Raw genomic sequence first — 26497 nt, forward strand, 5'->3', positions numbered from 1 at the left:
TGGATGAAGATTATGCAAATCCATGTATAGCTGCAGCAGAAAAAGATTAGCATTAGCACAAGTGAATGATGATGTGAGCAGGTAAATCTCAGCCCGCGACACTGTTGTTGCTTAGCACGCCGAAAACGAGAGTGCCGGGCGCCCTCCTTCTGGAACATGAATCTTATGGCTATTTAGATACCAGTGAGTACAGGAAGAAGAGCATTGCGTACCACAATTCACCTGCTCCGGTCATCGGTCACTTGTGCTAATCTTTTTCCACTGCCGCTGTACTTCCCATAATTCCCATTCTGGCTGAGCTGCCCCCATTGAAGCTCCCATAGGCATTAGTGCCAAAGTTCCCTCTAGTAATTATAGCACGAAGCTCTATGGCAGCAACAGAGGTGGGCAGCCGGTACTTGCCTGATATCCATGCACTTTGCTCTTTGCACTCATGTTGGCTGCGATGAGCCCACAGCGCAAATCCATATCCTCTGATATGGATTTGATACGATATGGCCCTGCTGGAAAGGTACGACTCTGGCTGTCCTGCTCGACAATACTTCTCTCGCACCCTTGCGTGCAGCAAGCGTTGTGCCAGGTCACTGATCACATTACAAAGCAGCACACAACACAAACAGCAATTTGGAGGCTTGGGCACATGCTCTGCTTGCGAAGACAAGTATGCGGCCACGAGCAACTGCGCGGTTGACACATCGTTCGGTGCCATCGATACGAGTGGAGAGACGCAGGTGGTGGCTGGCACGTTAGGATCCAGCACAGACAATGTCACAGAAACGTCACTTCCTCTAGTTCAGGGCGCAGTTGTCGGACATGGTATTGTGCAAAAAAGGCGTTAACTTCATTATTTTCTGCTAATTTCTGGCTGAAAACAAGATTGTGTCAACGAATTTCAGCACCCAAGCTTCCATTTGGGCTAAAAACCTCGGTGGTAAAAGTTTTGTTCAGTGTCCCTATGAGATAGCACATAACTAACAAGCCCTGTAAGAATTGATGAGTAACTAAAGAATTAACAGTTGAGTCGGAAAGTAACGAAAGACAAATTTGGTTATATTAAGGTGAACTGGTGCCTGCAAAGACTGTCTTCACTGCATTGCACGATGCAGTGAATTAGAAAGCAAGAAACAAAATATTATATACATTTTTTCACTTTTAAAATAAATTACAACTGCATCGAAATGAGTTGTGCTGCATCGTGCTATCAAATGAAATAACTCCTGCCCTTCAACCTAGGCTGCTACCACGTGCATTTCACAATGAAAAACACAAATTTTTTTAAAATTAGGAACTGCTTCTCATATACCACTTTTTCTGCAAGCAAAAACCCTTTCTAAACATACCTGAAATGTACAAGACAGCTACAAAGAAGTACTAAAATAGCTTGGATGGATTCAACTATTTTGCAAGCAATTCTGAAATCTTCGCCCATAATTTACTTTCTCATCCCACTAAAAATAAACAGAGACATCCACTACTGAGGGCATATAATTAAAGGTCAATGGCTCAATATAGGGTTCCCCAAGCTTACACTAAGATGCACAGTCTCCCTTTTGTAGAAGGAGAAAGTGGAGATAGTCAAGCCCAATGCTTCTCGAGTTTCACATGGGATGACCCTAAAGCCTTAAATAGAGGTGCACTTTACTCAGAAGTAATGTCACAGTATGTTAATCACTTTTTGCTGACTTTAAAAACAATACAACTTATGTTTGTTAGGAAAAAAATTTTAGAAGGTGAAGAACATTTGCCATACAAGCATGCAGTTGAGTAGAAAATTGATAAGGCAAAGAAATGCAAAGCAGTATGGATCCCCCTTTTTATACACAATCAATAAAGTCGGCTGAATAAATGTTGATGTGGAATACCATCAAAATGCAAATGAATATACCCTAATAAATTCAGTAAATCCACTTTAGTACTGTCAGCTCATCTTGGTTAAATAAACATGAAAGAGAAACAGAAAGTTTAAGACTGATCAAGTATTGATTAAAACTATTCATTGATCAAGTATTCATTTCTTTTTCGCTGCCTTAGGTTCATTATTAAAAGAGAACACAAGGGTCAAAGATTAAACTTCTAACATAGAAATTTCACCATGAAACCCTAGCACAAGTACATTGGTGGCGTCGCAGATATCAAAACATTTTTCCGTCCTTGGGTCGGTATGGCCAAGTTAAAGTTTTTGCAACTTGCCAAGTTCAGTCTCTGGCTCTTTAAAGAAACAATGGTGTTCATCTCTACCAATAAATATTAACTAGGCACAAGCATACCCAGTCAAAAAGCTGGCTCCAGAGGAAATTCAAGGCGGCATAACCATATTTAGTTTATGCATCTTTTCTGGGTTAACAAGCCTCCCTCATGCATTAAGAAATACTTTTTTCAAAAATAAATATAAGGGTAACTAACTAGTATAGATCAGCTTAATTTTTCATTTAGCATCCCTTCAATATTTGAGAAGCTATAAAGAAATGTAGAAAAAGAAATTAAATGGAAGTAAATAAGTCAGATGTGAGAACCTTAAATATTTAAAAATACAACAGTCGAAGGCAAAAGACACTAATATTTAGTGAAAAAAAATCCAGATATTGCTCTACTAGACAAGATTTCCACTGCCTATTAAAAGATTTGCAGATCCTGTACTCTAGGAATGCCATATAAACATACTCTGCTCTACAGTCTTAGCTAGAATGATCCTCGCGACAAATGGAAATAAGTAGCCAAGCTAATTCACAATATCTGTGTTACAGTGGCTGAAGTTTCTGCTGCCGTCGAACATTGGTTCTAGGCAGTAGTCAGCAGTGCTACGGGAAAGTCCAAATAATGGAGCAGGTTCGAAAAACAGGGATCTGAAAAAAAAGAATTGGTCGACAACCGTTTCCATTCCTTTTGAAGTCAGCTTTCCACTAAACTGGCCGCAAGTAAAAATGTAGTAAATTTACTGTTTTCATGAAGACAATTGTAAACACGCTAAACAAATTGGGTACTTTGTGACAGAAACAAAGAAGCTAGCAACTATGTTTCTGGATTAGTTTAAGATCAAAAACTTTCTAATGAGCAGTGAACAACTACTATGAAAATTATACGAAATGCCCAGAAGGAACACCGTCTTTGCTGGTGGAAAAGTCATTTTGGATGTTCAATAGTCTAACATACAGGTCAAGTGAACAGACCAAGTTTCAGAGTTCTGAGAGGCCATAATGCAACCTATCTAAATAAAGGGACTCAATCACTACAACATGCCACCTCTGTAAGAGATGATCCACGAAGATGTAAAGGTTAATAAACAAACTTGCACTTTGTGAAACGACCTCTACGAAAGTCCCTTTTACCTCAGAACCATATGCCTACTTTCTCGGTCTAAGTAAGCCCACAGATGTTGCCTAAAGTCATCTTATCTGTGCAATCTTCCCAGCCCCTTTAAAGAAAACACCGAACCCTTCAAAAAAGATTTGGCAGAGTGCTTAGCCGCACTTGCAGGGCAACCACTCTCAAGAATTGAGTCATAACCTACTCCTCATCTATGCAATCCCCCTCCCCCTTCCCCGCAAGGTTGCAGAAACCAGAAGGCCTAGGCTAAAACAGTAAAAACAAACATAAATTTAAATGATAAAAGACTAGCAGGCAACTGCAAGCAGGTCTTCTTGAAAACAGGGTGAAGAAACAGACTATAAAAAAAGAAAAAAGAAAGGAAAAGGAAACAGATAAACAAACAGCACTGCAAAGAAAACAACATCAAGTCCCAAGCACAGAGCTATTTCACCCCTCTGCACACGCTCAGGTTCCCCAGCTGGGATGCCGTGTGTCGGCAAAAATTAATTTGTCTCACAGCCCTGCCGTGGGGTGGCAGCTGTCACGCACTGTGAATCACAGTGTCAAATTTAGAAGCCACCCAAGGGCGTGATATCAAAGTAGCAACGGTCATTGCAGAAAATAAGGGGGGAAAAAAGAAAAAAAGAAAGCAAGAGGCGCACGTTGGCAACGATGTGTGTTGATGGTATGCAGTGTTAGCAGTGAATTGCTGTCTTAATCCATGCCAAGCCAAATTCCGTCGGAAATTGGCTTCTGACAGACTTAAACTGCATCTCCAGCATCAGTAAAAAACGCACAGCCAAAGAATGTATTAACCCCATGAAAGCGAGTGGATCGTTTTTGCTGATGTTGACAACTCAAAATTCCTATTTAAGTGCAGGAAACTTAACACAAAGTGGATACAATCGAATCTCGGTCAATTCAACTCTTGCAGGACTGAAAGATCTGCTCGAATTAACAAGTGGTGACAAAAGACTTCATACATTTTTTTTTTTAATTGAGAGACGTCTGTAATGTCTTCTTGCTCTTGAACGCGACTCAGCCAGCATGACCCAAAAAGCCCCAACATGCTTAAATGCTGCCTCAGCATGACACAACAGGAAGCCAGCATCAGCCACTAAAAGACAAAAATAAACTTAAACTTGCTTTGCATCCTAGAAAAGCAGCAGCACTGTCTGTGGAATTTCTTCCATATTCAAGCTATCAATAAAAGCTGTGCACGCACGAAAGGACGCCAGTGGGGGCTGAACTAACCGAAGCAGCATGCTTTTGAGTTCAAACTAAACATGTTTTCCATCTATATAGCAATGTATGGTTTTTCACCCATAGGTTCCCATTGCATTCGAATTAACCACAATGTTTAGTTAATTGAGGTAAAATTAATGGGAGCCGAATGTAGCATTTTTTATATGCTGGAGAGAGTTTAAGTAGTGGATAGTTTAGTAAATGAATTACCAATCAATATTTTAAAACTTTTACTTGGCTAACATTTTATTATCATTCTAGGTACAAATGTACCGCCCGTGGCCAGAAATAAAAAGAATGAAATTGAACAAGTTGTACTTATTTTTTCTTGATGTGGAATGGTGTTTGAGAATTGTGGGATTAACCCCTGAACTGCCAATGACGAGATAACAGGATGGGTGGATTGGATAAGGCTCGATCAACCTAGCCGTGACTAGTACCGTATTTTCGCGATTCTAAGGACCCCCCCTCTATTTTCGCAAGAAAGTTAGGAAAAAAGTTTGCATGCGAATCTAAGCAGCCCCCTATATGTTAGGCAGAGCGTGTAGCCAATGCCGCCAAATGCGCTTGCTCACTCTGGAATCATTGCTCGGCAGACCTGCAGGCAAGCGGTGGATTCCTCTGTTGGACGCGTTTCGCGGCCATCTCTGACCCCGGAGATAAAGACAAAACTTCGGAACATCAATAGCGACGTGGTTGTGATTCCGGGTGGCATGACGCCAGTGCTGTAACCCCTCGACGTTTCAGTCAACAAGCCCTTCAAAGCCAATCTCCGACAGGAGTACGAAAAGTGGGTGCGAAACCCTGACAGGAAGAAGACGCCCACGGGAAAGCTGCAGAAAGCATCTTTTTCAATTTTTTATTAAAATTGGCAAAAATCGGAAATTTTCAACAAACTAAACTATCAAGTTTACAACTCTGTACCTCAACAACGAAAAACGATAATACAATTTTGTGAATTGCATGTAATAGTACACGTAAAGCGGACAAAATTGATATGTTACACATGAATATCAAAAAATTTAGTAATATGGAAATACAGCTTTTGCATAACCCTTTAACCAGCGCAACAAATTCACGTAAGATGTAAAATGGCATATCGAATTTGTCCGCTTTGAATGATCTAATGAATGCCATTTACACAACCGTGATATCCGTTCTTGATGCAGGGCTATGAATTTGTAAACTTTGTGCTTCTATTTTTTTCAAACTGTCGAATATTTTAAAATCTTTTTAACAAAATTCAAGCCCTAAAACAAAATTCTGCTTCCAACAGTCACTACAATTTCACTTTCTCTCTCAAGTGCAACAAATTTCATTAAAATCGGTCCAGGGGTTATGTCAGAAAAACGTTTTTGCATTTTACATGTATTTGAATAGTTCGCGTCGGAACTGAGCCCGAGCTAAAGCTTCCTCTCAAATACATGTAAAACACAAAAACGTTTTTCTGAGATAACCCCTGGACCGATTTTAATGAAATTTGTTGCATTTGAAAGAAAAGGTTAAATTCTAGTGACTGTTGGAAGCGGAATTTCGATTTAGGGCATTATTCTTGTTAAAACAATTTTCAAAAATTTGAAGAAATAGAAGCACGAAGTTTACAAATTAATAGCTCTGCATCAAGAACACATAGCGCGGTTGTGTAAATGGTATCCACTCAATCATTGAAAGCGGAGAAATTTGGTATATCACTTTATATCTTACGTGAATTTGTTACGTTGTGTACAAGGATTTTGCCAAAGCGGCAGTGTATTTCTATATTACTAAATTTTTTTTTAGATTCATGTGTAACACGCCAACTTCGTCTGCTTTAGATGTACTATCAGATGCAATTCACAGAATTATACTTTTTCATTGCCGAGTTACAGAGTTGTAAACTTCATAGTTTCGTTTTCTGAAGATTTTCGATTTTTGCTACTATTTAATAAAAAATTTACGACCTAAATGAAAAATTCGAAACCAAGAGACACTAGAATTTAATTTCTTCTTTTAAATAGAACAAACCTCGTCAGATTTGGCGCAGTAGTTGCCGAGAAAAACGAATTCTCCTTTTACATGTATTCAGATAGGAGCACCCGAGCTACAGCTTCCTCTTAACATGAGAGGGGGAGAGAGACAATCACGGGGACGCAGATTCTCCCGTGCTGCCCACTCTCGCGACGCAGTGCGCGATTTTCGTGCGAATCTCTGCACGCGAAATTTTCGCCGAAGTGTCCGCCTGCGTTGAGAGCGAAACGCAGTCCCCCGGGCCAGGTGATAGATGGTTTCCGCGAAGAGTGATGGCGCAAAGCAGACGGCGACAACACCCAGGAGCCCGGCGGCGCGTCCTCTCAAGTTTTGCGCAACCTCCATCTTTTCCTTCGGGAAAAAAAAAAAAAACTTGCGTTAGCCTCTCCCCTAACAACGGGGCTCCATTCTAAAGAAAAGAAATAAGTGTGCACCCTTTGGGGCGCCATTTGCCTCCCAAACAATTTGCAATTGTCATCTGCCTCGTTCGCGTTTCCTTTCTCTTAACTTATGCCGCTCTCGCTACCTTCCCGCCAAAAATGCTATGTCACGCTGTAAATGCGCATGCCGTTTCGTGAGCCGAAAGTACTGGGCGCGCAGCGCTAAGGGAGGGCACGCAACAGTGATTCGATTCGATAATCGTTATCAAACGGCGATGACGATTATCGTTTGGAGACAAGCGCAAAGGGCGCGAACTTATGTTGAGATTGTACGAGCAACTATCGTCCTGCAGCGTAACACGTTCGTGCGTCACTGTTCATGCAAATTGTGCAGAGGTTACACGTCCGAAAAACGGCTAATCCGATTACGTGGACATGCGAAATTCTGCCTTACTTCGGGATCCACCACCTTGACAGCTCTGATTGGCTCGCGAGGCGGCTACGCCATCTCCGATTGGCTCAAAACGATAACATGGCGACTACGATGACATGTGATGAGAACTCGCTAGCAGCTTCCTTCCTGTAATAATAATAATATTTGGGGTTTTACGTGCCAAAACCACTTTCTGATTATGAGGCACGCCGTAGTGGAGGACTCCGGAAATTTTGACCGCCTGGGGTTCTTTAACGTGCACCTAAATCTAAGCACACGGGTGTTTTCGCATTTCGCCCCCATCGGCAGCTTCCTTCCTCCGTGCTCGCTAACATATACACATAGCTGCCGTGGAGGAAAGAAAATAGGAGAGGCCTTGACGTCACGTTTTTGAAGCCGGAAACGCAGCCATGTTGGTAAGCCATTTCTCTTTGCGCCTCCAATCAGCTCGCCGGAGCAGACAGCGCGAGCTTTGAACTTGCATTGCTACCAGCCTCCGGAAGTGTGTGCTGCCGACGCGCGTCAGAAAAAAGCCTACGAAACTTACATAACAGTTCGAGCGAAGCAGACGCACTCCCGTGCTTATCCATGGCACATTGAAGACGAAGGCGTGCGCCGTAACTACTCGAGGGTCTCTGTTGCTTGATGACACTAACAGACCCTAAACACAGCTTTCAAGCTTACACGCCACGCTCCGAACTCAGCTTGTCTAGTGAACGGAATGTACTGCGAGATAGACACGGGCCGAAAAATCTTACCTCACTTTCCAGAGGCCGAGAGCAGCAGCGAGAGCTACTGGAGCGCGGTTGCTATGGCAACGTTTGGTGTACCACTCCCAGTGCTCCTTCGCGAAAAAGAGCACGCGACTTCTGTCACACTTTCTCCAACACGTCCGTGCTGGCCGGGGCCTCTCTACAGTGTACTAGAAATGTAGCCTATTCTACGCTTTCCTTTCTCCATGATAGCTGTAGATATACGGTTACCGTTACCACCATACTGGTACAAACTAGCACTATATCGGACCCAAATAAATTATATAACCTCTTTGGTCATACCGCATGCGGAAACGGACCGCGAACTTTCTCTTTTAAATGAACTTGTGTCAGAAAAAAAAAAACTCGCCTGCGGTCAGATAATTTTCGCTGCCTTGGCCGTGAGCGGCACTGGTTAACACTCCCATCGTTACTCTTGTACAGGCAAATGTGCAAGTGAATGAGATCATCATCATCAGCCTGGTTACGCCCACTGCAAGGCAAAGGCCTCTCCCATACTTCTCCAACTACCCTGGTCACGTATCTATTGTGACTATGTTGTCCCTGCAAACTTCTTAATCTCATCCGCCCGCCTAACTTTCTGCCGCCCTCTGCTACGCTTCCCTTCCCTTGGAATCCAGTCCGTAACCCTCAATGACCATCGGTTATCTTCCCTCCTCATTACTTGTCCTGCCCCCCCCCCCCCCCGCCCAATTTCTTGTTCTTGATTTCAACTAAAATGTCATTAACTTGCGTTTGTTCCCTCACCCAATCTGCTCTTTTCTTATCCCTTAACGTTACACCCATCAATCTTCTTTCCATAGCTCGATGAGTCGTCCTCAATTTAAGTAGAACCCTTTTCGTAAGCCTCCAGGTTTCTGTCCCGTTCGTGGGTACTGGTAAGACACAGCTATTATACACTTTTCTCTTGAGGGATAATGGCAACCTGCTGTTCATGATCTGAGAATGCCTGCCACACGCACCCCAGCCCATTCTTCTGGTTATTTCAGTCTCGTGATCCGGATCCGCGGTCACTACCTGTCCTAAGTAGATGTATTCCCTTACCACTTCCAGTGCCCTTCAGCGAATTAAAAGATGGCGCCACATACTACTGCATACGATGACGTCAGTAGTGATGTTCGAACGCGCATGTGCCGCGAATGGGGGATGCTAGAAGTGACATACGTATGCAGTGTGTCCTACTCAAACAAAATGAAACGACAAAAAATTCGCTTGCTGAAAGTTGTAATGCCAAAACCTATTGGCGGCGAGCACTTACGGAGTCGCCATCTGTCGGAAGCGCCTAGCTTGCGTAGCATGAGGGATAACGCGATGCGTTTCTCATAGGTCTGGCTGTCGGCGCTCAATAAAAACACCACGCGGGACAAGAGTGGTGTTTTATTGAAACCTCCTGGACATTGCTGCTTTAAGAGAACTCTCGAAACGACAGGGGTTCTTCACTTTCAAAATAATGATCTTGGGCATTGAGAAAGCACTGAATGGTTTACAGACGCTATATGTTAACCGAATACATACCGTGTACGCCCACTGCGCGCGGTCGCCGCGATGGAGTCCCCCGAACCGGTTTCTTGCGTGAAAGGTAGGAAATCACCAAGAGCAAACTATGTGAAATATGCTCTTATAGTGGACTTCTCTGTATAACGAAATGAATGAAGAACGAAGCCTCAATGCAGCGATCGCGCTGGTTCGCAGCGGCCGAGTGCGCGTCTGCATGCATGTAAGCGCACAATGTTTCGCTTTCTCTGCGAGCGCGTTGTCGCGCTGTGCCGTGAGCTTTCGGCCGCAGAATATGAGCATTGACAGTACACAAGAAACCATTGTTGCGTGGGCGCTATCAGAGCTGTTCAAAAATAGTGTTATTGTAACTAGGGATTTGGACGCCTACGGCGATTTGTGATGCAGCCCTCGCGACGGCGACGATTCGATGTATTTTTTTTCGTTTCTCCTAAATTATTGGACGTTTCCATATCATATTTTCTCAAGTTCCATCCCACTGTATGTTTGTCGGTCTCCTCAGCGAGCAATATCCAGCTACTTTTTTTTCTTAATCCAGTATACATTCATTGTTTGGGGCTAACACAAACATGAGCATATGCCATGCCTTTCTTTTTCTAATTTAATGCGCTTCCTACCATCTCCTTTCCATTCCAGTGAACTTGCCAGTAACTAGCATCATCAAGTTCATAGATGAAAGCTTCAAGACATTAGCCGGGCAGCACGCGCGGGCGAGCGTCTCAGTGCGCACTTTGCTTGTCTGTTTCAAGTTTCGCGATGCAAGCTTCAAACAGCCACTTTTGCCACAGGCTGACACCGGCTCCCTTGCGTACGTCCAGCACTGGGGCAACGAGCAGTAGCCCACCATGTTGGACGTCTTCAAAGGTGGCCACTTCCTATATAGTGCTCTCAAGTGTTGTAAAGCAGTACCCTACCAAGTTGGACGCCTTCAAAGGTAGCCACTTTCTATTATAGTGCTTTCAAGTGTTGTCAAGTAGACACCCGAAGCGGGAAAACATCCCCACTTAATTAGAACCGCAGCGTAAGCGGGACTTTAAACCTTCGTTTTCAGCTTCCTTCGGCGCTTCCGAAGCAGCCGAGGCGGCCGCTGTGTCCACGTGATCCCTCATACCACGTAACGCCGACGGCAGCGCCAGCTTTTCCAGTGGTGGAGCTCGCCCCCAATGCAGATGCAGCTGAACTGCCGCATTTGCATCTAATTTACAGGGTCCCAAGCATTGTTTTTCTCATATACAACATAATTGGATAGAATTCCTCACACAATGCCTTCTCATCAAAAATTTTATGAGAACATGCTACATTTCGAGAGGGAGAACTTGTACAAAATTGTGCGTAGTGCTAGCTCTCAACTTGCATTCCACAAGACCATTTATCACTTTTTTTTTAATGCAACGGTGAATGCCTCCGGGCATACAGGGGTATGGGATGGGGGTGAATGAGGATGATTAAATGAATGAAAAAACATTCGCCGACCTAATGAAGTTCAAGAGGGATCGATAATGCGGTCCCTGCATCCAAGCAGTGTAATTGCTCGAATTATGCGGATTTATCACTTGGGCACAACGTGGTCACTGACATTTGCCATTTCTGGTCAGTTTGAATGAGGATGTTCTAGCATTCACTTCTTAAAAATTATGGGTTTTTACGTTCCAAAACCATTTTCTGATTATGAGGCAAGCCACAGTGTAGGACTCCGGAAATTTCGACCACATGGCGATTCTTTAACGTGCACCTAAATATAGATACACGGGTGTTTTTTCATTTCGCCCCCATCGAAATGCAGCCGCTGTGGCCGGGATTCGACCCCACGATCTCCATGCTCAGCAGCCCAACACCATAGCCACTGAGCTACCACGGCGGGTCATTCATTTCTTTCCTATTAAAAAAATTTAAGGGGCTTCTCAAGTGCACTTTACGATTACTTTGTTTAATGTTACTAAGTTTAATGAAATGCTTCTGCTTTCTACAGCACACATTTGCTGCAGTTCAATATACAAACACTTGAATTCTGGGGTTTTACAAGCCAAAACCACATTTTCATTACGAGCCTCGCAATAGTGGGGGACTCCAGATTAATTTTGACCACCAGGGGATCTTTAACATGCCCCCAAATGCGCGGGCGTTTTATGCACAGACTGCAGGACTTTGGGAAAGTTGTTTTTCCGTTACACATAATGAATACATGCTACATATCAAACAAGTCCTTCGTGTCTTAAAACAAAGTACCACATGAAAACGACTGATATTGCGAAAGCATCTATACCCCAACCGTTTTATGGAACAAAACATGCAACTGCATTGAAAGTCACAGCTGCTCACACAGTTCATTAATAAAGCAAAATTTCCGGCCAGCCACGTAAGAATGACAAGCTCATGTCACAAATATCTCCCTTGGGACAGTTCCATGTCCAAAGTATAAATGGCCATACCGGCCTTGAGTGACAGGCTCAATCTACAACCGACGTGGATGAGTTCCATAACAAGACTTAGAATGCGTCATGGCAGAAGCATGACCCTGCACATACCGGTGAATGTCACGACCAGCTGGACGAATTCATGGACTCCCTGCCAGTGCTGCTATCAGATGTTTGCATTGAAAATTTTATATGCTTTTTACTACCTGTACCAATTTTTCATAGCCAAATAATTCAGTGAAGAAGTGCGAGGCAATTAATGGCACTCAATTGAAACAATCCTACCACGTCACCTTCCTTTCTTTTCTGCTATCCCCTGTTATCAGAGTGCTTTTTATTCACCTACGTGACTAGTATTTTCTGAAATATGAGAATCGTACTGAACCAAAAACTGGCTATACAAGCTCTGACCAAATTACAGGCTGTTTCTACACAACAGAAATGACCTCTGATTGAAGTGGTTGCTGTGCTTTGATGACATTCCCCAGCGATCTCTGTACGTGATAATACTATTATAATATAATATACTAAGCATGTAATATACATAGTTTTCACTTCATTGAATGATTCAGGCCAGAGAGGGCTAAACCACGAAGCTTTCATCTTGTGAAACCTGTATTCAGTTTCCTTCGTCGCTTAGTGGTACAGTCAGGCGGATGACCATTTTGTCATTTCCTTTCCCGATACTTCCATGTCCACACTGCAGATTTCTATAGAATTCATTTGTTATGTACACTCGGTGTTTACTACTGACATAAGCTCAAGCGTAGCAGTGTTTTGCAAGCAGCTCTTCAGAGTAGGAGCTTCAAATGGGTGTTGCTAAAATGATAATAAATAAATTGAAGAGTGGAGTGGTGTGTTCCTGCTGTGCTCTGCTTGGCAGAGTCGAGGAAAAGGTTGGAGTGGAGGCTCATTTGTCAATATGATGATATTCCAAATGGTTAGTAGCATTTCAATAACACTGAAATATAAAGCACTCAAACCATCGTAAGTCATGTACTGGTGGACCCAGCACAAGGACGCTAACAATTTAGGGGCACTAACTTCACTGAACTGTACTACAACTATAAATTCCAGTCTCTCTTGTTCCATTTCTTTAGCTTCTTTGTTGTTGTTATTCAAGTACCCACTAGCCCAACAGCAAACTTCTGGTATGAAGTGAATATCGCTCTTTCGTTGTTTGTTTCTTAATGCAACACATCCGCTTAACCGGCACCTCACATTATGTCGGCAAGAAAATTTTCAAATAAATAGTAAAAGTGTGAGAATAGAGTTCTAGTTTCCCAACGTGATCTTGCATGTATATCAATAATATACCTGTGTGATTAGAGCCACGTTTTCTTTTCAGAGTGTTTATGACACCTGCATTTAATGTCTTGGTGAGAATCTATATGTCAATATACTTGCAAGTCTTCAAAAGAAATGCAAGACATAAAATGAACTAGTGATTTTCACACATTGTGCAAGTCACAACGTAGAAAAGTTCTGAGTTTGTTATTGAAGGTGCATTGACGCTGGACAGAAGTGTAGGACTGATGTCAATGTACTTGACCTTTAGCACAATGCAATATGAAGGTCACTAAGTGTTATGCGCTCATAAGTTGTCACTCAGTCCTCTGGAGTGCACTTATCTTGTTCTTGGATCTCAAAAAACACAGACACTACTTAACAGGTTATCAGAAAGGAAGCTTTGACAACAATGGGTGCGATAAGAGAATACAGGCACAAGCCTCTTTGCCCGTAACATGCCGACACTTTACTGCTAACAGTTTTGAGTGTGCCACTATTTTATGATCTAACTTTTAGTCTGAAGCGCATTCTGTTGATCACACCACTTGAATTCGTTTTAATTGCCAGAAAGCACAAGGCATCACGAAAGCAGCCAGGGGAGTCTTTTGGGAGTCGGGACACTCCTAACTTTATTCTCCAAAGTAATCATCTCCTTTCAGGCCCCTATACAGCTGCTCTCCCCACCCCCCGTAATAACTTTTAAAAATTTTATACTCATGGAAATATCATCTCAGCTCTTGCTTACAATGAAGGTGCCAAATAAGACAACGGACAAAGGAAGGCGACATGGCACAACAATGCATGTGGTTGTCCCGTGTCACCTTTTTTTGTCTGTTGTTTTATTTGGCGCATTCGCTGTAATCGTGTATTACCAACTCGCCCACCAACACGTGCTCAGCTCTTGTGCCAGAAACCTCCCATCACGAACATTATAAAAGATACAAGGATGATTACCGTGAGGTGACAAAAATGCTCCCGACAGAATCAAAATATTTTAGTACGTTAAATAATAAAATCGAAAATTTAACACGTTAAAGTTGACTAGCTATGTACATGACTGAAATAAGAGCTATTATAGGATGCAAATTTCAGGCACGCTGACGGTACACCCGAAATACTGTGATTTCCTTTCGTTTTCCCGGTCGTGATGTCTGCAGGGAGTGATTAGATAAAACGGCCAATTACGCACAGCCTGAACAGCGGCCGCCTCGGAAATGAGTCAGCTGGAACAAGAATCGAGGTGACGTCATCAGAACCTGCAAGCGGCAGCTATATTGGCAGCACCTGACACGATTACGGCACAGCGGATTCCCGACGACCTGTGGCAAAAGAACTTCTGTCACCACGGATGATCATTCTTCTTACGTCACAAGCACACACGTGTACGTCATCACCCGCGCTTTAAAACAAAAGGACGAGCGAAACGACCCAGAAAAGACGGCACCGACATTCGAAATCTTGTCGAGTGCCAGCTGAGTGAACCGACTTTTTTTTTTCTTGGCAAAAATAAAACCAAAGAAATGCAAGCGCAGTTCACCAGACTGCGTCTAGCCAAGCGAGATTCCAAAGGGAGAGGGGTATAAAAAAGAAAAAAAAAAGCGAGAACGGTGCGGTTTCCTTCGCCAAAGACTTTGCCCCGCTCCCGTAGCGGCCGAGAAAAGGGGTTTTCGGTGCGCGCTTCGAACGGTCGCAGCAGACGAAACGTTACAAGCCGCGCCGGCGGGTCTGAACCCAGGGGAGCCCGTTCTTTCCCGAGCCGCTGGCGAAGCGAGAGCGGAGCTCTTTCGGCGTGCGATGGCACAACCGCCTGCCAGCCAACCAGCCTAGCCGCGAAGGATCCTTCCGACCGCAGGCACACAGTCGGGAGACGTACTCGCCACCATCAACCCATCCCCCTCACCAGAAGCCCCCCCCCCCCCCCCTGGAGCTAAATATAAACTAAAACACAGTGCGCGAGCGGGCTTAAAGTCCGGCCGCGCAAAAAAGCGGCGACTTCGCGCAGCCGTCGCTGCGTTTGGGCGAGACCCCCGGGTCCGCCAAAAAGCTCCGCAACGAGTTTTCCCCAGCGACTGGCCGACTCTCTCTCTTTCTCCAGAAGCACAAAAAGGAAAAAAATAAAAATCGCCTCCCCCGCTATACCAAAACCACGATCACCACCACCGAGAGGGAACCGTTCTTTTCAACGGGACGGTGGAGGTCAACCCTTCGAGACACTGCCCGGCACTAGCTGGGCCCTGTTGCTTAGCTCCCCACCGGCCCGAAAAAAAAATAATAAAGGCGTTCGCTGACAAGCACGCGTCAACGAGGGCTGAGACAGTGTGTGTCGGTGGGGAACGATATCACGCTGCCTGCTGCTGGTTGCCGTTTCCTTCGAGTTCGGAAACCTGCCGGCATTCAGAGGAGGCGAGAGGGCGAGAGAAAATAAAAGAAACAGACTCCGAGCAACAGCGCCGGCCGATCTCGCGACTCTCGGGGCGGGCTAGGCTTAACAAGCCCGACCCAGGACACTCTGCACAGACGCACATATGCACAAACATCCCCCCCCCCCCCACCACCACCACTTCATCGTTATGCAGAGGGAAATAAGCGCGCACACGCTAACGTACACCGCCAGCAACAGAGCCCATATTGAGGAGAGAGAGAGAGAATAAGTAAAAAGGCGTGTCGGTCATATGTCTGTTTTGTTCGACGCTCGACTTTGCTGCTTCTATGCGGGGATCGGCTGACAGTAGTTAATGGTATACAGCGAGTCAGACAGCCACTCGAAACTATTCTTTTTCGAACAGAAAACGTAAAGCCAAGCCGCATTCGCTCACGCTGAGAAACCCCTCGAACCACCCGAGTAGAAAAAATAAAAAGTAACGGGGTGTCGCCGGAAGAGAGACGGCGGCGTCTCCACTTCAAAAGTTTTCGAACGCTCCGAGACGACATCGCAGACTCGGAACTCTGAATGACACACACACACACACACAGCTACCAGACATCGCGGTAAACACACGCGCACGCACAACACGTCGGTAACACACCGCGCAAAGACGCCCTCCCAAACCGAACGGTAGATGAGGCGGTGTTGGTGGTGGTAGTGCCGTGTTCCGCCGTCTCTCGAGAAAAGACCTCCCCCATTCACCTCCCCCTACATCCAAAGCCTGCATGACCCCGAGCGGCTTTTCCGGGGCAGCGAAGAAGTAGCGCGGGGTTTACGTGTGGCGGACGAGGTTTCCTTTTTTTTTTTTTTTTTCGTTCCCTCGCCGTAACCGCGTACCTGGTGCAGCGCGGTGAGCCCGTCGACGTTCGTCGTGTTGATGTCGGCACCGGCGGCGAGCAGACGCTCGACTTCGGCCGTATCTCCGGCGGCGCAGGCGGCGAGGAACACGCAACCATCGCTGAACTTGATCCGGGGCGCCTTGTCCGGCGGCGGCTCGGCGCTCTCGAGGTTCGTCTCGGAGTCCTCCCAGCGCTTGAGCTGCTCTTTTCGCTTGAAAAGCGAATTGCTGGGCCGGGATTCCAAAGACATAACTCGCCACCCCACTTTATCCGCCGTCTCGCCTCGCACACCGCCGCATCACAGCCTCCCACACGACCCGCCAGATGACAGCACCGCGGAGCAGACAGCCGGAATGGACCCGTTATTCCGAAACTCAGTTGCCGTAGGAAAAGCAAGTTGCCGCGCTTGCTTTCTTTTATAAAAACATTCATAAAATGCTGGTAAGTACAATTAGATATAGTTACAACTGTCTTCAGCAGAGCAAACGAACGAACTCTACTTTTTTTATTTTCTGTGTTCATAAATCTGCAAGGTTGTCGGAATAAATTAAAGTGAATAATTTAGAGTTACAAAATAAGACAAGATGTATCCTATGTTGCAAGCGCTATAGTTTTATAAATCATGGTTTTGCACCAATGAGCTTCAAAGCGAGCAGTACGAAACTAAAGATTCACGACAGCAGTTTGGACACTTGTCCGCGAGAGGGCGTGAGCCGTCAAATCGCCATGTTTGTTACCCGAGTTGGTGTTGTGTGAGTGACCGTGCTGGCCCAAAAGTGTACAAAAATAGACCGGACTTCTAGCGTTGTTTAGGATAAGTTAACACGGATTGCCTCATCAGGTGACTACCTCACTTTTTCTCCCTTTGATAAATCTCTCCAGGTTTCGGGCGTACGTCGAAACGGGCACCCGACTCTTTGAGCTATGCTGTCCTACACTGACGCTTGCGGCGGCAGCGGCGGTAGTCGTGTGGGGTAGCTTGTCAAAAAGTGCCCGAGATTGTGGCGTAACGGGCCAGCCTGGATCGGAAACGTATGTCGGTCAGAGACGGGAGCTGCGCACTGGGCACACGTGTTGCCTAGTGACTGGTGTTTGAACTACGGCTAGCTCTTCCCGCGTAACCTATCCGACACAGACTGTTACTAGTGTCTCTCGCAGCCGACTTTACGGGTCGGCTCGTTTCGAGCACTTCGGCCCGCACCCGGGCAAGCGCTGTGTGTGTGTGTCCACGCCAGCGTGTACGAGAGAGAGCCACTTTGTTTAAAACACTTACATTTCCCGCTCCGCACGCGTACTCGTGCGCGGAGTTTGTTGCTACGACTACGCCAGATACGGTGGGAGGGACGGCAGGTCGCCCCGGTGCTTTTGTGGGGGGGCTAACAAGCGTTGTTGCGCTGTATGACCTCGCGGTGTTATTGCGAGAGCCCGAGGGTTGCCGTAACCAAGAGGCGTGTTAACGCCTGGCCAACGTTTGTGTAACTGCCGCAGCGCTTCGGAAGTTGAGCCGAGTACGGTCACACCTCCTTCGAGATGACTTGGCAGCGCATGCTCCCCGAATTGGCTAATTCTGGACGTCTGCTATGCTGGAACCTCCCCGATACCTCGTTTCGAAACTTCTGCGTAGGCCCGGAAGCTACCTTGACGGTCTTCGAAAGGTTCTATTCTTTTCGAAAGGCCCGTTGCAAGATGGTAGCTAGCGCAACCCCCATTGTTCTAGCGGAATCGAGTAGGGCCTTTTTTTGCGAGCGGTTCGCTCGAGTATGATTTGGCCACCGTTTGCGACGTATTGCCGCCACGGTTTGGTGGATTACGACCTCAAAATGGTCTTATTTAACTGTCGGAACCATAGGTTTTGTGAACGTAACTACAGTAGATTTCCACAGCCTGCTTTCTGTTTACACGTATGGTGATACGAAAGCTGGTGACAAGTTTTGCTATAGCCTGTCGGTGCCTGCGTAGATTTCGACCAGCGATTGATGGCTCAACGTTCCAGATAACCGCTTTGTTTTACTTGCGATTTCCTTTTTTATACACCCATTTGGCTGAATACGCTGTGTATGCCCTTCAAAAGTCCATTGGACCCTCGTCTGTACGTGCTTTCTGTGCTCATATACCTCGCAATCTCTCGCAACGGCTCCCCTTTATAGTAATTTTCGTTGTTCATCGGCCAGGACATTCGGAAAATGTGAAGATGAAGTGCTAGAACTCTAAATTGCGAGTAAGGACAGACAAAGACAACAGCGGTTAGTAGTAATGCACTACATTCTCGTGAATTTCAAACTCGTATAACTCGAAATTCCGGTTTATTCGAGTATAAAATATGGTAATTTCAACAGATCAGCGGTGTTTTCAATGTGTTTAGAAGATGTGTAATTCCTGCAACTCTCACAAATATTTGTTTCTTCAAACACCTTAGCTTTTCAGGAGCAGAGGAATGCAATGAAAACGAGAGCTGATGAGGGCATATTCACTAGGCAGGAGTAGTCGGACTGTGCCCACGCTTGATATTCAGACTGCGCCAAGGACCGAGATGGGTGCTACTGATCCAAGCTGCTTCGTTGCCACTCGGTTGTTTATATATTTCCGTCCCCCCCTCATATATTTCTGTGTGCGTAATTGAGCTTGCCAAAATAACGCATGAAAAGCAGTTGCACTGATGAAAATGTTTCAAACGTGTCATGCACATCTTGAAACACACCCTATTGAACCGTTGCTGCAAGTTTGAACAGTATGTGTAAAATGTTTCAGTAAAATGATTAGAAAGATCGCTGGGCGTTTGTTCTTGGTCAGTTGTGCAGAGGGTTCACTTCTTTCATTGCTTTCCTTCTTTTTTTTTTTTTTTACATCAGGCATATTTGCCAAGGGGCTGGATAGATGCTTTCCAACTTCGCTAGTTCACATTCCGAAAGGAAGTTCTCAGATTGAGTTTGCATTCTGTAAACTTGACAAAACTCATTGAAGAAATCGAAATTCGGGATCTAAAATTTAAAAAATTATGGGGTTTTACAGGCCAGTACCACAATCTGATTATGAGGCATGCCATAGGGGGGGGACTCCGGAAATTTTGACCACCTGGAGTTCTTTAATGTGCACCTAAACCTAAGTACACGGGTTTTTTTCGCATTTCGCCCCCATCGAAATGCGGCCACTGTGCCCAGGATGCAATCCCGTGACCTTGTGCTTAGCCGCCCAATACCATAACCACTAAACAAACGCGGTGGCTAAAATTCCTAATCTATACTGCAGCTGCATGCCTTTCATGCTTCTTAAGATTTCATAAATGCTATGCACAGAATTACTTGCAACCTAAGGGGTATAATACAATTCATTTTCTTTATGGTTTCGCTGACTTAATTGTGCGATCACTTCATATGATCGACTAACAAAAATAAAGTTTAGTTCCATTTAGTTTCGTATATATGTATATACATAAATAAAAAATCAAGTTCTCGTGCGACAAATAAGGCAGACGTGCAAAAGACATTCTGTAGGTTGTATTTTGTATGGGTGTACTCCGTACATTTTTAAAAAACTGAGTGCATGTATGTTTGTGTATATACACATAGTAACCCATAATTCATTTTGAGACCATATTTTATTCAACTTGGAAGAGTTCGAATTAAAATCTGCAGTCCCTAAAAGTTTGAACATATGTCAGTTAACTTTCACTTATACAAGTTTTCAAAGCATGAGCCAGGCAAAATAATGGAAATTTTCTCGCAACCATGCATCCACTGCTGAAATGTATTATGCTGTCTGAAGATAGCAGGGTATATTATTCTGCAAGTGTCGCAGTATGCTTAATATGTAGGATTAAACATTAAAAAAAAAGTTTTCTGTTCTAACAAGTGCCTAAAAATTACTTGCACTAATCATTGATAAGTTAGGACGTTTGTCTTTACCTCATGTAAATCTTCTGACCACACACTAAAGACACCATTAGCACAACTGCATGTTGACACCTCACTTTGCCACAATTAATGCACTTATGTATTCTTATTTCCTATGAACGGTTTATGACTGGAGTGAGTTACACGGGTATGTCATATTTTCCAAAAGCACTACAGAATTCGTTACACCGTGATGGTGTACAATAGCCATGCAAGTGTTGGCACTTTGGCACGTCATCTCAACCTTGTAATTTTTTTACCTAATTAGCTCAAAGTTAGAGGGTGCTTGACAAGCTCTTCCCAAGGCGTTTGTAGCATCCTACTGAAATCCTTGAATAAGTGTGTAATCAAAGCGTTCTGCCAGTGGTAATTTGTAGGGAAGTAGATTGGAGGACTAAAAAGAAAGAGCTAAAAGGGAGTAATAACTTTGTGATAACAAAGGAATGGAAACCATTAGGTGAGCCGTTCAGGCATCGAAAGATAGCAGTGTGGATTAGATAGCAAACACTGGGAGCTGATGTCCTACAGTCGAAACACAAATGTGATAAACCTAATAAAGTGAAGCATTCTGTATATGGAATAAATGACACTCGCTGACTGATAGTTGTATAAGGTAACTCCTTCCTAGAAGGCTGGATATCAGGTGTATTGAACGAGGGAAGTGCCCACTGCCGTCTAATCATTTGCATGCCATATTCAGAAGATACATTCTTTCCTTTGTGCTTTCTTGGAGGAGTTTTTCACTCTCAGCGGCCAATGTGGCTGCACCCATATTATGTTCACTAAACTGGAGCAAGTCTGCACAGTCTCGTGCATCAAGAACAAAAATTACCAACTCGCTACCCACACTTTTGCTTTCCTAAATAGATTTGTTCGTTGCTTTGTTTTCTCTGCTTGAAATGAATCTGCCTACAATGAACCCATCACAAAAGATTGCTTTGTCCGTTATAGGCGGGTTTCGGCATGTCAAGTTACGTGATGTATCAATTTTTTAGCACACAAGCCTGTTCATTATTGACGGGTTTGATTGTAGATTGATTATAGATTGATTATAGATTGTAGTCAAGGTTAGGGGGGGAGGACAAAGCAGAGTTGAGCAGTCTATAATGTACTGACCGTGTAACCGGTGATCTCTTATTGAATGAAATGAGTCTCAATAAAGTAAAACACAATCGAGAAGCTGGCAGGTGATTAGCTGGTGCAGTGAGATTGGGCGCAGTATAGACTGCTATCGCGAGGAGAGTAATCGGCAACTTCTGTTAAAGGCCTTTGTCCTCGGTAGAGATTGTGAGTAGGTTGTTGATATTTATAATAACTTGCTGGTGGACTAGACATCCAAGAAAGTAGTCCAACAAAGTTGGGGGACAAGAAAGCGATGCATGCAGGTGCTGATGGATGGTGATTGGCAACAGTGCATTCTGCTTTCTTTTTTTTCACAATGGCTACAGGCTGTACAGGGCTGCATGCAATTTCTTTATGATGTGAATAAGCTTTAGCAGCCATTATCTTCCTTATCGAAATTCGCGGGATGTGCAAACATGTTCACTTAAGGAATCACTGGGCCACTTTGTTGGAAATCCAAGAGAAAAATATTCTAGTGGCTGTCAGAAGATAATTATTTGTTCCATTCTGCTATCATCTTTTTTCAAGTAACAATTGGACCGTTGATCTTCTACCGACTTCTGATAATATATATATATATATATATATATATATATATATATATATATATATATATAGTCACAATGATATGAAGCCAGCAGTCAATGAAACCAATGAAATCATGGGAAAAGTGCTTGTTTTCATTGAAATGTAAACATGGTAAATGGAAATGGATGAATATGAGTATTGTGTGTGTGTGTGTGTGTGCGCGCGTGCGTGCGTGCGTGTGTGCGTGCGTGTGCGTGTGTGTGTACACAAAAAGAGCAAACTTGTAAATAACATATAAAGTGTGCAAAGCTTACTAAATTAGTGCATTACTTCTCACTCCTGCAAGTACTGCTATACTGAACGTGATTTTTGAAGGAAGTTAGTATTTTACAAGCTTTAGTTTGATATCCAAGCTTCTTCATTTTAAGCACTTTCTAGTGCACACACTGATCTCCACTAGAGGGCTGCATTCCCTTTAGAGCAGCCTTAATGGACAGCCCAATGCCTTGTTGCTGGCAGTGTGAATAAATTCACAGCTTTTCATAGCTTGGTAACACCCTGCAGTAGAGGCATCAGCTGTCTGAGCCTGTCCTCAATTGCTCTACTCGAAAATCAACTTGCACGTTTGTAATCCTTGTTAATGTGCTGGTTCTCACTTGTGCATTTCAGTTTAAGCCTCATTGTTTTATTGCCTCGTGTGTAGCATATTTCCTTTGTTGCAACAATAAAATGGGTTGTTAGTGCCGTGTGTTGTCTGTTCTTTCCTGTTCTCACACTTTTGTGCATATTCCACTTCAAGTATGCAGGTTTGAGTGATGCGGTAGCGCAAGACTGTTGAGTGCGCATGATGTTTTATCGGTCAGTCTTGCTGCCGTGGGTACACATTTACATTTGTAAACGTATGAATCAGATTCTTTGTAGTTGGGCACATATTTGAGACACTGTTCTCACAGTTTCTGTGAGAGCAGTAGCATCTTTTTGTGCATTTGTAGTACCCTGGCCTTTTGAGCGAGAATAAAAGGTAGAATTCACCTGTGTGGGCTCAAGTGTGGTGCACTTAAGGAGAGCTAATCTTTAGCTTAGAGTACAACTGGTAATTGTAATAATGTACACACAGTAAGGCAGTGGAATGCCCACATAATGAGCAAAGGAAGGCAGACGTGCAAGTGCCCGCACTGCAGTGTACTGGCTAGCCCATAGAGTCCATGCACAGGTCTAGTTTTCTTTTTAATGAGCTGTTTTAGAGCAGTATTTGTATTGTGTGCCTTCACCCCTCAACATGTCTATACATTTATCAATAGACTAGACCAGAAAAGTATCCAAGTGAATCTATCCATAGGCAAGACCACAAATATATCTAAATTGTGCAGCCTCCCTAGTTGCCCGGGTTACCTACATGTTGATTGTCTAAATATTCCTTTGGTGTTTGTGGCTGCCATGACACACTAAGTGTAGCAATAAGGTATGTTAGTGCAGGCATATTATTTTTAACCTAAAATTGCTGTTACTGCACATGTATGCTCTATGTAGCAAGGTCATTGAAGTAAAAGCAATTGCAAGGGCCACCAATAGGGAAACTCCTCGATTGTGGTACATGAAAGAGATGTTGATGGGACTGAGTGGTTGCCTATCTTGTGTGGACAGTGGGACTGCAATAAAGCTGACTAATTCCACACTAACTGCACCACACATGCACCTTACATACATGGAAGCAGTTATGAAAGGAGAATTTGGAATAATAAGAGGCCCTGGAATAAGTTCTCAGCAGCACCTTAAACAGCAGAAGCTAACTTCCTGCCTGGCTTTGAGGTACACATAGGGTTACCATAAAGACAAGGTATAACATTGTGACAACTCGTGAAATGAAGTCATTGGGAAAGTTTTATTTAGGAATGGATGGTTGCTGTTTATGCAGCACCTTCAATGAGCCCTCATGATTTTATTTTGCCTGGCGGTTGTACCTGACATGTCATACAATGCTAATCACTTCACCACTTTGTCTGCAGATTATGACATCGTCGCCATCACAACCATTTGGATATGGCCAACCTACAGGAAGCTCACTCAGTAAGTTGTCCCTCTGAATCCCCTTAGTCTTCAGTGTGTTATAAAAATGAACAGAACCATGTTTTCTGTTATTTTCATATGAAGCAGTAGTCTTTACTGGGACCTTCACTAGCGCCTAAGGAGACGGAGACAGAAATAGAAACAGCGAGACATGATGCATATGAAACGGTGCTGCATGTTGTCTGTCCCCGTCTTTTTAAGCACTGCTGAAAGTCTCTATGACAAACTAGCCCCAAATCAATGCCTTGGTTAAGTAGTCTATAGATTCCCTAGAAGTGTTGCTTATTAGGCTGGGAGGCCATTCACCTCAGTGAAAAACGTAGCAGTCTCATCCAAGGCCTGAACAGATAACACAAAGCTTGTAATTTATATGAAACACTCGAATGGGCATTTTAATGTATGGTTTGCTTGTCATATTCATCTTTGTAGCTTGTTCAAATTTAACAACTATAACAATATTCGATTCACTTTTTGCACTATTTGATGATCGTTTGATTCAGCCTCAGAAATTAATTGCGTGTGCCTAATTACTTTTCTTGTGCTTCACTAACTGTTCAAGTGCCATACTACAGTATTCTTGGTGCTGCTGCATACCCCTAGCCTTGCGCAATTAAAGCAATGTCACACACGCATGGAACAATCTTAGGCTGATTGTACCAGCTGTAGAAAATTCAATTGAACTAAAATGTTATGGCAGTTTTTTTGAAGCATAAAGAAAAATAACGAAGGTTAGCATGGATTCAGTGCGCTTGAGTAATTAGTATAACTTATGCAGGAAACACAGTGCGTCATCCCACTGTCCAAGGCTAGAGGTCACTGATGTCTATCCCATTTTTTTTTCTTCCTCTCTCTTTTTTTTCATTGTTTATTTCATGTGCAAAAGAGTGCTATCTGAAGAACTCTAAAAGTACTCCTTCCATTAGGAAGTCTGTGATTTCAGCTAAGCTGGGCAAGATTATCTGATAGCATTATCTGATAGCATTATCTGATAAGCTGAGTAGCATGTAGAGGCCTGTGTTTGGTTTCCAGCAGATGTGTTTAACCTTTGTTTTGTTTAACTCCTGATAAGACAGATTTCCACGATTCCTTCAGATTCCTCTCAGAGGGGATGCTTGTAACTGAGAAAATATCTGCAATTGCATGTGTGCATGTCACATTTCAAGTTGGCTTTGTTTCTACCATGTTCTGTAAGTGTTATCAATCCTGTGAACATGCACTCCATTTTAGCAGCTTTGTTTTTCTTTTTTCTTTATTAATTTTAAGGTTTTGTTTTTAGGCTGTTGGCTGAACAAACTTAGAACTCTATATGCTGTGTCTGAATGCCCAGTAGGCAGTGGAACAGAATATTATAGGCTTAACGTTAGGGGCATGGTAGCCTGGATTAGAGAGTGAATGCAAGTAGATGGTGTTCCAATTCAAAGGTAGAGTCAGGGAAGGTGCGTAATGCATAGAGAAGATAGCCGGTGGCCTATTGGAGCAGCCGGCAGGGTGCCAAGTAGAAGGGAAATGCAGTATAGAATCATTTGTCTCTGTTGTCAATACAACAGCAGGGACGCGTAGGGCAATGTGCAGAAGGTGGTAGGCTTACCTGTTGCAGGTGGGACCTCCTATGTTAATGCAGGAAAAAAGCATTGTAGCGAACATAAAATATGCCAGAGGATTCAGTTATGTGACGATATTAGGGACTCTGCGGCTGTAGGGCAGAATCAAATGATGCGGGGCAAGTGTAATTAGGGATTTATGGAAGTGGCCTTGGGCCTTCTGTTGGGTTAGTCAGGCTTGTGATGATCATTGTCGGGAAGGAGTATGAAATTGAAGTTCTTCCCCTTAGAATCCGACAAAACAAGGCTTGGTGTTACATTTATGAAATGCGTTTGTTTATTTGTTGTACCGCCTAGTTTAGGCAGAAACACAAGAAAAAAGTTCTTTGAGAAAACGCATGCTAGACAAAAGTTTCACAGGAAAATGGAGACCAGAAGTGATCATTAGGGTCACATGAGGAAAGCCTCAGAGTGGAGCCGATGATTTGACAAGGAAATTTGTCTTTGAAAGCACCTTATGCTTTTTGGGAAAACTACCTATAAGCCTCGTCAAATTCACATAGCCTCCTTAGTTGTCATACTTGTTACCTATATTCTTTTAATTACCCTTATTTTAAAGAAAAGCTGCGGCATGGCCTTCCTGCCATCTCCTTAACTGTCATAGCTTATCCTTATTTTTTAGCACTTCCAGATTCTTAAACTTCCTCGTGCTTTACCAGGAG

At 43.8% G+C, this 26497-nt stretch overlaps 2 protein-coding genes across 8 annotated transcripts in view; one reads left to right on the top strand and one right to left on the bottom strand.

Moving 5' to 3' along the window:
• Mbs (Myosin binding subunit) overlaps positions 1-16972 on the bottom strand; it is a 101846-nt gene extending 84874 nt beyond the window's left edge. For 3 of the 4 annotated variants that reach the window (XM_075673590.1, XM_075673589.1, XM_075673587.1), the window contains exon 1: positions 16626-16972. In XM_075673590.1, coding sequence (XP_075529705.1) covers positions 16626-16877 — 252 coding nt within the window. In that variant the 5' untranslated portion in view covers positions 16878-16972. The remainder of the gene's footprint in view (positions 1-16625) is intronic. The other variant, XM_075673588.1, reaches the window with a different exon arrangement.
• Positions 16973-17318: 346 nt separating this feature from the next.
• Positions 17319-26497, top strand: part of LOC142564318 (CCR4-NOT transcription complex subunit 2-like) — a 28777-nt gene continuing 19598 nt past the window's right edge. For 2 of the 4 annotated variants that reach the window (XM_075675271.1, XM_075675272.1), the window contains exons 1-2: positions 17319-17468; positions 24174-24234. In XM_075675271.1, coding sequence (XP_075531386.1) covers positions 24177-24234 — 58 coding nt within the window. In that variant the 5' untranslated portion in view covers positions 17319-17468; positions 24174-24176. The remainder of the gene's footprint in view (positions 17469-24173; positions 24235-26497) is intronic. The other 2 variants (XM_075675273.1, XM_075675274.1) reach the window with 1 other exon arrangement.

The sequence above is a fragment of the Dermacentor variabilis genome, chromosome 11 (assembly GCF_050947875.1).
Source record: "Dermacentor variabilis isolate Ectoservices chromosome 11, ASM5094787v1, whole genome shotgun sequence".
Classification (NCBI taxonomy): Eukaryota; Metazoa; Arthropoda; class Arachnida; order Ixodida; family Ixodidae; genus Dermacentor; species Dermacentor variabilis.